We start from the raw sequence: 11,791 nt of genomic DNA, 5'->3' as shown, positions 1-11,791 counted from the left end.
ATAGTAAAAGCTCAAAAGGTGAATTTTACACAATATGCTCCTGTTAAATATTAAAAGTCTGAAGTTTATGTTTATCGCACTGTTCCACTGAATTTGTGATTGGGGGAAAAAGCAAACCCTGAGGCCTGAGGATGTTTGGTTAAAACCTCAGTGAGCATTCATGCTGTAAAACCCACTCAAAATACACTCCAGCACGTGTTTATTTTAGTTTCCTTGTATTTTGTGCTGCAGCTTAATTTGACCTGAAACGGGGCAAATATTTGATTCTCTGAGCCTTGAGGCTGAGACATGTCATTTTGGATTTAATTTTTATGCATGAATTCCGCTTTACACTAGCCAGGAAAAGGCATTTGCTATTACAACATTTCTCATTCATATCGTCATATTCTTGGTGGTGTCGTACAAATAAACAGAGGATGTGTGCAGTCTTCTGTAGTTTAATTTAATTAATCGGGGAAGGGGCTGGAAGTAAAGTGGGATAGAATCTGGTATAACATTTGATCTTTGACTTTGTTTTGTAGACATTCCTTTGCTTCCTTCAATTTCATCCCTCTCTTCTGATGACGAGGAGTCTGGAGGTCTTTTTACTGTCCACTGGCTGAACAACAAAGAACTTCAACTCACTTTAGCCATGGAGGTCTTTCTGCAGCAGCTCCGAGCCAGCATGGAGCAACAGCAAGACATGTCCAATGAAGGTACAGTATGAGCTAACTTCTCATTCGCAAACACTACCATTTCCAGATAGTCAAGTCCTTGTTAACTGATTTGTTTTAGATCCTGATGATGAGGATCATTATGAGGAAAGCAGTGGGAAATCATGTGATCAAGGGCTGGAATCTCATGAGAAACCTCTGGCATCAGTGGAGCATCAGGTGGATGTGTTGTTAGAAGAGTGGAACAAAGCGGCAGACGTTTTGTTCAGCATCCACCCCATGGACGGGTCTCTGTTGGTCTGGCACGTGGACTGGTTAGACGAATACCAGCCAGGCATGTTCAGGCAAGCTCAGGTACGTCACTGTTATTTGTTTTCATTTAACCTTTTAAATGATTTAATGATTTATAAAAATCAGGAAGCAGACTGATAAAATCAATCCTAAAAATCTAAAAAGCCAAGTTTTTCAAATGGCACTTTTCATCATACATCTTTTTGTTGTTTTAAATGAGATTACAAAATGATACAAAATTAAGGTTTTAGGCTGACTGCTCTCGACTGTGCTCTAAATATGCACATGTTCAATGCCAAAGACGCTCATGGTAAATCATGAAAATGACCAAGACACACTAGATTTACACTTCTCACTTGCATTAAAACTAAATTGACGCTGGCCACAGACTGCTTGAAAAAAGTAGCTCTGTCCACCCGTGCATGATGTCTAAATTGGTTAAAGACTGTCTTTTGTGTTTCAGGTATCTTTTGTATCTCGTATCCCAGTAGCATTCCCTGCAGGTGACGCCATCTCCTTGAGCCATAGTGTGGTCATGTATGCCTGCAATAAAAATGTCGACTTGGCTATCCAGCATGGCAGGCAGCGCCCTCCAGGAAGCTCTCTGCCCCAGGCCAAATCCGCTCTCATTAGCTATGGAGGACAAAGTAAAGCAGCTCCCAGCAACAGCCTTCGCTTCAGTATCTTCACCCCCAATGTCCTGATGATCTCCAAACATGATGACGGCTCCCTGAATCAGTGGGGAGTCAGCTTTGCCGAGGACTCTGCTTTCTCCACTGTTCTCAGTGTGTCTCACAAATCACGCTACTGTGGCCACCGCTTCCACCTCAATGACTTGGCCTGCCACTCAGTGCTGCCGCTGCTCCTCACAACCTCTCACCACAACGCCTTGAAAACGCCAGATGTGGACCAGATCTTGGTGCCACCTGAACGTGGGCCACGACCAGCTCGGGTCTCACTGGGAGGCATTTCCCAGGACCCCAATGCCATCTACAGTGAGCTGATACTATGGAGAGTGGACCCAGTGGGTCCTCTGTCTCTGTCAGGAGGTGTGTCTGAGCTGGCTCGCATCAATTCACTGCATTCATCAGCATTTTCCAATGTCGCGTGGCTGCCCACACTTATTCCAAGCATCTGTTTAGGTGAGAATTTTATACATATTTGCATAATACCCTGTACCTCTTTTGTCAATGAGAGTAGAACCATTGCCTTTGGTCTTCTATGTCGACAGGCGTGTACTGTAACTCTCCCAGTGCCTGTTTCGTGGCAAGTGATGGACACTCACTGCGGCTGTATCAGGCTGTCATTGAAGCTAAAAAACTGCTGAGTGAGCTCTCCAATCCAGAGATATCAGTTAGTACTTCATTGTGCCTGCACCAAATGTAATGACCAAAGCTGAAAATAACAATCTGTTTTTTCATGTTAGAAATATGTTGGTGAGGTTTTCAACATCATTAGCCAGCAGTCAACAGCAAAACCAGGATGCATCATTGAACTGGATGCCATCACAGACTTTGTAAGTATCTAAAAGACTAGGATAATGCAACTATTTTCAGTATTTGAATTTTTAATTCACATCCATGGTTTGAAACTCCAACATACATTCCTAAGTGTTCTAGCTTTGCAGTTTTCTCACAGCCGTGTTAAAAAGTCAACCGTGTGAAGCAATTCTGTGCATGTTAGCTGTAGGTGCAGCTTGTGTTTGAATGCACACATTACATGCAGTTGTTAAAACCCAGGTTCTATATGTCTGTGTAGCAGGGCAAAGAAACTCAACTCCTGCATGTTTTTGAGGAAGCCCTGATTCTCGGGCATGAACGGACTGAGACAACTGAAACATCCGAGTCTCCTCACACAGGTCACAGTCACGTTTGTAAATTATGCCATGTTTACATTCTTTATTGATTCATGTCTGAAGACAGACTCTCTCTGTGCATGTCTGCAGGCCCGAGTCGTCCACTCTTCTCGGCGCGTTTTTTCTTAGTGGTGGTAGAATCCACATCGGCAGGTCGTTCTTTGCTGCACATGTGGCACCTCTGTCTCAATGCACTTCCTGTCACTGCAGGTGAGTACCTTTCCCTTTTGAGATGCACTTAACTAGATCTGCAATATATGTCAATATTGCACACTTTCTCAAATTCTTGTGTCTTTTCAGAGGAGTCGGTCTCGGACAAAGATCCCTCCAAAACTTCTTCCACCGCCAACTCTCAGATGAATTTTAGTTTTGATACCATGACTTCTCCAGTGACTGTGAAGAGTAAACCCTGTACCTCTAATGTGCAGAGTGCATGTCGCCTGAGCCTCAGCTCACAGAGGGTCTACAGCCAAGAGCTGGCCCTGCCTGACGGAGTGGAGGCTGTGAGTGTGAGGCCTGCAGCAGGTAAGTCATATACATATTCAAATGTATGGCTCTCATCACCAAGCTCAAAAACTCTGACAAACTGAAAGTGTGAACTTATTACACTTTTGTGCTTTCTCTAGGTCACCTAAGCGCATCGTGTTCGCTACCAGCAGGTTGCGTGCCTTACCTTCTCGCCACATCCTGCTCAGATGGCAAAGTGCGCTTCTGGAGGTGTAATGTTGCGGTCCCTGACTCAGCTACAGAAGAGCTGGAGTATCAGTGGGAGGAGTGGCCTCTCCAAGTAGAAGAAGAACTTCCTAAAAACAGTGCAGTCACTATCCCCGGATATCCCATTGAGGTCAGCTGCTGCCACACGGGGCGAATAGCTGTGGCCTACAGGCAAAAGCCAAATACTCCTCTGAACTCAACACCTCATCTCAGTTTAAACACCTTTTTGACTCCCCCTTCTCTCATGTCCTCCCCCAATCTTCACTTCAGCAATACTCACACGGTTCCTAACCTTAGCCTCAAACACAGTCTAAATGTCCCCACCAGCCCAAATGCACCCAGCAACAGAATGCCTCATGTCCATATTGGAATCTTTCAGTGTGAATCCTCTGGTGGGTCGCAGTGGATCCTAGAGCAGACTATTGTACTGGACAACATAGATGGTACTAGCAACATCCCAAATGAAAATGTCAGCATTGCAAACTGTAATATGGACCTGTCTGTACCTCCTGAAAACTGCCATGGTTGGTCTGGTAAAAGTCTGGTTCATTTAGACTGGGTTTCTCAGGAGAATGGCATACATGTTCTTACTGTTGGTGTTGGAACAAAGATCTTTATGTACGGACGTTTATCTGGGAAGCCTCCAGAACTGGGACTGTCTTCTTACGGCAGCAAGGACCACAGCTTATCTCAACTTGTGCTGCTTCGAACTGTGGACTTGGTGTCCTCTGTTGAGGGCACCCTGCCGATCCCTGTGAGCCTCTCCTGGGTCCGCGACGGGATCCTGGTTTTAGGCATGGACTGTGAGATGCATGTGTACTCTCAGTGGCAGCCCCCCAAACTTCCCCAGGCCTGTCCTTCGACTGTTCCAGACACAGATATCAGCAGCAGTGTGTCTTCCATTACCTCTGCTGTCCGACAGTGTCAAGAGGAGGCTCCTACAACATCTTTCACGCCGTCATTGGCCCTTCCGAAAAGGGCATCAACAAGGTCAATGATGAGCTTGGCTCAGAAACTTAGCGGAAAGAAAACTGCTTTTGATCTGCCCATCGAAATGGAGGACTGTGGACTGTTTGAAGCTGCGCACAACCTCTTCCCCACTCTGCCGCAGTACCACCCTTTTCAGTTACTGGAACTTATGGATTTGGGGAAGGTGAGCTATCATTTGCTCATTGCTCATTTTAATTTTTTTATTTTGACTGTAATTAGTAGTTATTATTGTTTTTAGGTTCACCGTGCCAAAGCCATTCTCTCGCACTTGGTAAAATGCATTGCAGGAGAGGTCGTGTCTTTAAAAGACAGAGACACAAACCCAGAGAAACGAGTGCGCTCACGAACTATCAGCGCAGGAGGCAGCACAGCAAGAGACCTCAAGATGTTCAGCAAAAGTGAGAAGTCGTCTCCAGACTACACTGAGATCAGCTCTGTGCCTCCTCTGCCCCTGTACGCTCTGCTGGCAGCTGATGAGGACACAGCCCAGAAACCTGGTGCGTATGTGAGGCTCACTCTGCCTTCCGAGTCTGCTCATGGGCCACATCGTATGGTAGGATTACAGTTTAGACTAATCTTGTAATGTTCATTTTACAGCAGATAAAGTGGGCAGTGTGAGTGGGGACAGTGGACATGGGTCCAGCCACACAGATGCCTATGACGAGCTGTTTCATACTCCCAGCTTAGGAGACCTAGACCCTCTGGAGAGCGACCAGGAGGAAACGGGGAACAAGGTGTTTTTATTTGAATGCTATTTAATACATACTATTGTCTCTAGTATGTTAGAACAGTGCCTTTCCCAGCCTGAATGTTCTTCCCATCCACTGCTTTTACTATTAATCTGTTCCACTCTGCTCTAGGTGATAGACCTCTCTCAGTACAGTCCAACTTATTTTGGTCCAGAACATGCTCAAATTCTGTCAAGCCACCTGCTGCACTCCAGTTTACCAGGCCTCACTCGGATGGAGCAAATGTCACTCATGGCTTTGGCCGACACCATCGCTACCACGAGCACCGACCTGAAGGACAGTCAGGGCAAGAACAAAGGTACCATCGACGCATGAATTATGTACTTTCTATTTAATTCTAAAATACACGTGTTTGCTCCGTTTGTGTTTGTCTAGGAGGGGAGACACTGGATGAGTGTGGACTGAAGTTCTTGCTGGCCGTCAGACTTCACACTTTCCTCTCTACCTCCCTGCCTCCTGCGCACAGACTGCAACTGCTACGCCAAGGTCAGGAGTAGTTTTTGCTTTGTTTTGTTTAGTTTGATATACTGTAGAAATTTGAATGTCCAGCAAACACTTGGCCCAGTCAAATATTTTGCCAGACATGACGGTGTCAAGTATATGCTTTTCCCCATCAGGTCTGTCCACCTGCCATTATGCCTGGGCCTTTCACTCGGACGCTGAGGAGGAGCTGCTGAACATGCTGCCTGCTCTACAGAAGGATGATCCGACCTGGCCTGAACTGCGCTCCATGGGCGTCGGCTGGTGGCTACGTAGTACCAACAAGTTACGCAGATGTATCGAGAAGGTCTGGGCCCATACTTTGCACTAGTGTCTCTGTCTTAACACAGTCTGTAAAAGAAAGCATTAATAAGTACAATGTGCGCCCAAAATTTATGACGTCTTGATATTATAAATTTATTATTAAAGAGAAGATCAAGATAATTTTGAATCTACTTTCAGGTTGCCAAGTCTACATTTCAGAAAAACAATGATCCTCTGGACGCAGCTATATTCTATCTTGCAATGAAAAAGAAGGCAGTGGTCTGGGGATTGTACAGGTACAAAAAAAAACTATAGTTTTAACTAGAATTTATCATCACAATATGGTTCACTTGTTCTGTCAGACTACTGCAAACTAAATTACTGTTCCTTTTCCGTCAGATCTCAAAAGAATGTCAAAATGACTGAATTTTTCAGCAACAATTTCACAGACGACCGCTGGAGAAAAGCAGCTCTAAAGAATGCTTTTTCACTGCTGGGGAAGCAGCGGTTCCAGCACTCCGCAGCCTTCTTCCTTCTTGCTGGATCCCTTAAAGATGCTGTGGAGGCAAGTACAAAGAAAGTCCTGTCTAGATTTATTGGTAGGCAAACTTTTATACTGTAAACATTCCCAGAGTAACTGAGTGCATTTAGATTTATTTAAACTTGCAGAGATGGAACCCAGAAAAAGATACCCCAATGAGTGCCAGAAATATCTTGTCATTTTTCTACCGTTTCGATCAAGATTTATTTAGTCTATTTTCCGAAATGTTGTAGTGTTTTTCACGTCAATCGGCTACAGTGACACTGGTATTTCGTGATCTGATTAGAACGGCCAGACGGATACAAATATGCTATAAAGCCTGCATCGCCAGTTATATTTGCACAGGGGAAGAAGCCATATTACTATTCCAAGGACATTAGGAGGTCATTTTGTTTATTTAACCTTTAATTCGCCAAGCGTCTATCTGTTCATAAAGCCTCTGGGGCAATGAGTTCCATTATTCCATAGATGTGAGTAACTGGACCTTCCTCTGGGCGCTTTATGGAAATGCGCATCACCAATGACTTTGTTTCTTCCCCATGGCTGGAGTCTAGCTTCATTCAGATGCATCTCACACTGTATTCCCTGAAAAGAGCAACCCATTTCACATTGTTTTATGTGATTTAGTGGGTAGTAGTGAGTACTTTTGCTGGGAATTAACTTCAGCAGTTTGATTTTTCAGGTTTGTGTGGAAAAATTGCAAGACCTACAACTTGCACTGGTGATCTCCAGGCTGCACGAATCTGAGTTTGAGACGGCATCCACCTACAAGAAGATTCTCAAGAGACACGTTCTGGGACAAGACAAACAGGTGCTTTCCGTTACGTCAGACATGCTGTGGAAAGCTGTTGTACTGCCTTATGCAATAGTCATTTGTCATTTTTATAGATAAATTAATCATCTTAGATGTAAATGAGCTATTTCCCTTCAAAATGCAAAGGAAACGTTAAAAGCAAGACACAGTAGAAAAACACTATTGAAGTTACTATTTTTCACTTGGATGACAGATTCTCTTCTAGAGCAGAATAAGTAATATAGCACAACAATGACTGAATTACATTCTGTGTACATTTCAGATTGGAGCACAACCAGACCCGTTCCTCAGGAGCATGGCCTACTGGGTGCTGGAGGACTACAGCAGAGCATTGGACTCTCTGCTCGAACAGCCTTCCAGCTCTGATAAAGGTGCATTTCTGACTTCATCATTGTGTCCCTTCTATTTCTGCTTTCTAGTTGTTGCTTCAAAGGCATTTTAGTACTGGTCAGAAGTGTTTGGTTGACGTGTATGCTTTGGAAATGAAGTGAATGAAGTGTGTGATTTGCCTTAGAGCCTTAGAGTTGATCCATTTGCCGGCCCAGAATTGTTACATTCACACATCACTAGATGTGCCTAGAAATTTTTTGTTTAATAAAAGCTCATTCAAAACTGTACAAGACATAAACTATATCTTATACATCCATCCATTTATCCATCCATTTGCCCATATCACATTGCACCAGCCCCTTATGGCTCCTCCTGCAGGTGGTGGGTCCACAGAAGGACGGCCTCATGATTTTAACCGGGCCTGTTGGTCTCTCATAAGGGGCTTCTGAACCGCTCTTTGTCTGACCCGTCACCTAGGACCTGTTTGCCATGGGAGACCCTACCAGGGGCACAAAGCCCCTGACAACAGAGCTCCCAGGATCATTCGGGTACTCAAACCCCTCCACCACGTTAAGGTGGCGGTTCCAGGAGGGGGATATAGTATACATATACTATACTAAAAGAAAAGAAAAGATCCTCTCTGAAAAACGTCTTTAACTGATATAAATCCTTAATTTTAAACCTGGCTGCATCCATTACTTACATTTCGTCACTGAAAATATAGGAAATATTTTTTTTATCTGAAACATAAAAGGACAGAAAACCTTTTCTCATAATTATATCAATAATATCGAACGGTTTCATATTAATATCAGTAATCTACAGCGAAAGTTTGATATTTACTATATCTACATACAGATATTAGTGATAATTACATATCACTAATATCTGATATTTACATATCACTAAATGTATGTTTTTCTTACCATACAGTGTGTAGATACTCTGAACTTTGTTCATATCAAGATTTTATAGAGGTGATGTCTTAGTTAAGATCTGTGCTCTCGGCCAGCCTCTGGTTAGCTTTTAGAAATGCCTTAGGGCTTCATGGGTCGAGTTCATGCTCTGTAATTTATTTTGAAAGTGCAGATGGAGGGCAGAGGCCAGAATGACTTTATGGAAATGAAGGAAATCTGCACATAGAAAATTAACTAATGTTATCACTTCTTGTCAGTTTCTAATCAGCTCCACAGTTTTTCATTTTCATTTATTGGCTTAAAGTCTTTTCACTTGACAGCATGCACATCCCGCAATTTTTTTGACTGTATTGTAATGGCTAGTGAGGCTAGTTGTGTCAAAACAAGACTTAAAATACGGAATAAGGACTAGAATGGAACGTTTTGCACATGTTTTTCAGTCCCAAACTTAAAGGTCCTATATCACGCAAAATCGACTTTTTAGAGCTTTTAGCCATGTTGTTATGCTATTTCCTTATCAAAAACACCCCCAGAGTGGTTTGTGGCTTCATTCACGCAGCTCTCAGTAATCCTCCTGAATCCTGCTCTCTGAGCAGCTGCGCCGCCCTCTCCTGGTGAACAACTGACCTGTTCAGTTGTGTCGTAACAGCGGAACGGAAGTGCTCAACGTCTGTAATGTAATGTCTTAATTCTATGCTTACGGCCTGATTTTACTTTGTAAAACAGCTTTTTCATTATTTCTGACGTAAGAGAGATGCAAAGAGAAAAAAAAAAAGAAGAAAAAAAAAAGGATGTGCCCGAGGTGCTTCCAGGTCAGCTGTGGCCAAAACAAACACATCCCCTGAGCGTCTGAACAGATCAGTCATGTTTGCGCTGCAGCTGTGAAGATGGAGCTCTTTGCAACTTATTCTGGACACCTGTTCTTTATTCTTACCTAACGATAATGTCACGGACGGAGAAAAAGAAGCGCATTTGGCTACGAGGACGGGAGTTTATTCAACCTTTTTCAAGAAGAGGCCACTTGAAGTTGTTTTTTTCTCCGGGATTCGGCAACTATCACCAAAATATTGTTTTTCTGTGACTGTCACTGATGGATGTTTGATGAACCTTCGCCTGAATCAAAGTGGATTCACTTTTATAACCAACGCGAGTTAGCATATTAGCATGTGTGTTAGCCATTTATGAAGCTGTGTTGCAGATGTCAACTCCTTATAACTGCATTGTGAAGTATCTTCACTTATTGCTGTTTATTTATATTATGGTAAAGTATGTGCGGAGAGAGGGGGCGGAGTTAACTGAATCGAAGTGTTGTGTCTTCCGGGTTTGAAAAATACCTCCAGAAAACACTTATATTTTTCACAAAAATGAGTGCTCAATAGCGGTAGAGGTACAATCATTCATATAAATGCCTATACTTAATTTTGGAATGGCTAAAATAGCATGATATAGATCCTTTAAAACTGTTACAAGTCTTTCAGATGGAAGATCTCAGGGATCAATAAATCAATCAAAAAATGGTTTTGTATAGCCCACTATCACAACAGGAGGTGCCTCACAGGGCTGCACTAAACATTAAGGCAATAAGACAAAACCGTAAATAAGACATTGTAAAGTCCAGTCAAGTATCCAGGCAAACATAAACATAATGTCAAAATAAATGTCAGCAGCAGGCGATGAGCGGCGTGGGTGTCCGCTGTCCTAAGACGCTCCAGCACGGCGAGGGAACACATTGTACTTGTACTTCTTCTTTTCAAATATTTGGCAATATAAACTTTGTTTTTTAGTGCTGACAGGGTAGACTCTAGACTTTGTCTGTTTTTGGTTTTTATGTGGATAGGCCTTAGCCTGGCTAACACCAGACTAAAATCACAAGTGATATTTAGACTAAAATCACAAGTGATATTTAGTCTGGGGACCACCAATTCATGTTCTCGTAGGAGAGCTGTGGTTTACGATCGTCCATACTCGTTTATTGGGCGATACGAAAAAAAAAAAAAAAGTCTCATGCGTCTGCACGTAGCCATGGCCAATCGTATCATCGTATGAGATGACGTATGACGTACCCGCTGTAAACCTTTGAGCTAAATTATTTAGAACAAGGTCTAAAGCTTGATCAAAAAATACCATCGTGTCTGCTGCTGTCACGTTGGATCCGTAAATAAACTTTTTTTTTATTATCCGTAAATAAACTACAAGCTTCCATATATCGAATAGCGCGTCATCGTCTTGCCGTCCCTCCTCGCTCTGTGATTGGTTCCCAAATCCACCGGAGATTTCGGCCATGGTCCCCAGACTGTTGTGCAGTTCGAAATAATTCGAGCGCACACAGCAGCATGGTGTTAGCCAGGTTAGATAGGCCTTGTAATTACAGCTATATACCCATAAACCATCCCAAAACATTTGCGATCTGAATTCAAATCCTTCCACAAAGCTCTGGCCTGTTTGTTGTCTCAGTATTTAGTCTCATGGAAATGTCACATCTTGCTATGTTGTTTTTATAGAAAGTTCCCAAACTGTCTCCTCCTGTAACCCGGACGTCTTCAACTTCTACACTTACCTGCGCACACACCCTTTGCTGCTCCGCCGTCACTTCGGCTCCTCAGACAAAGCTAAAGTGGGTCTGACGGCGGAGGGGCGCCGAGCGGACTCCATCAGCCTGGACGAGAGGAGATTGTTCTTCACCGCCGCCTACGCTCACCTTCAAACCGGCTGCCCCATGCTGGCGCTGGAGGTCCTCTCGCAGATGCCCAAAGTCCGAAAGCAGTCGGACAGAAAGGACCGCTGTAAGAGCGTGTCGGAGCAGGACTGGTCTCACGCCGCCGTGAACGGGTACGAGTCTGACAGCTGCTCCAACAGTCAGTCGGATTCTGTGCTGAGTTTAGACTGGAGCCAACCGTCGCTGACTCTTCCTGACGAGCCGCTGGAGCTGAAGTGGGACAGCGACAAAGAGGAGGAGGAGGAGGATGAAGAGGGAAGCGGAGATGGCCAGGACAAAGGCAGTGTGTTGCAGGCAGAGGTGGGTAATAATCATTTTAATAGTTTCATCACACACACACAAACAACTCGCTATTGTTTTATCAGTTGAGTTATGCTTACTAAAACACAAAGCAAACGCATCATCACTTTTCCAATCTTAAAGGGGCTAGATGCAAGTTAGCCATTTTATACTCACTACTGCCACCTCAGATCATAT

At 43.7% G+C, this 11,791-nt stretch overlaps 1 protein-coding gene across 2 annotated transcripts in view; it reads left to right on the top strand.

The window, feature by feature from the left end:
• Positions 1–11,791, top strand: part of dmxl1 (Dmx like 1) — a 40,025-nt gene that overhangs the window by 7,859 nt on the left and 20,375 nt on the right. For both annotated transcript variants that reach the window (XM_079553912.1, XM_079553911.1), the window contains exons 11-29: positions 522–695; positions 775–1,007; positions 1,408–2,086; positions 2,176–2,297; positions 2,371–2,460; positions 2,703–2,802; positions 2,890–3,009; positions 3,100–3,324; positions 3,426–4,666; positions 4,742–5,000; positions 5,101–5,237; positions 5,364–5,550; positions 5,628–5,738; positions 5,870–6,039; positions 6,195–6,292; positions 6,396–6,561; positions 7,220–7,348; positions 7,614–7,722; positions 11,100–11,614. In XM_079553912.1, the coding sequence (XP_079410038.1) occupies positions 522–695; positions 775–1,007; positions 1,408–2,086; positions 2,176–2,297; positions 2,371–2,460; positions 2,703–2,802; positions 2,890–3,009; positions 3,100–3,324; positions 3,426–4,666; positions 4,742–5,000; positions 5,101–5,237; positions 5,364–5,550; positions 5,628–5,738; positions 5,870–6,039; positions 6,195–6,292; positions 6,396–6,561; positions 7,220–7,348; positions 7,614–7,722; positions 11,100–11,614 (4,865 nt within the window). The remainder of the gene's footprint in view (positions 1–521; positions 696–774; positions 1,008–1,407; positions 2,087–2,175; positions 2,298–2,370; positions 2,461–2,702; positions 2,803–2,889; positions 3,010–3,099; positions 3,325–3,425; positions 4,667–4,741; positions 5,001–5,100; positions 5,238–5,363; positions 5,551–5,627; positions 5,739–5,869; positions 6,040–6,194; positions 6,293–6,395; positions 6,562–7,219; positions 7,349–7,613; positions 7,723–11,099; positions 11,615–11,791) is intronic.

This window comes from Gobius niger (genome assembly GCF_951799975.1).
Source record: "Gobius niger genome assembly, chromosome: 1".
NCBI lineage: Eukaryota > Metazoa > Chordata > Actinopteri > Gobiiformes > Gobiidae > Gobius > Gobius niger.
The sequence above is the reverse complement of the archived record's forward strand: the minus strand, read 5'-3'. Positions and strand labels throughout refer to the sequence as shown.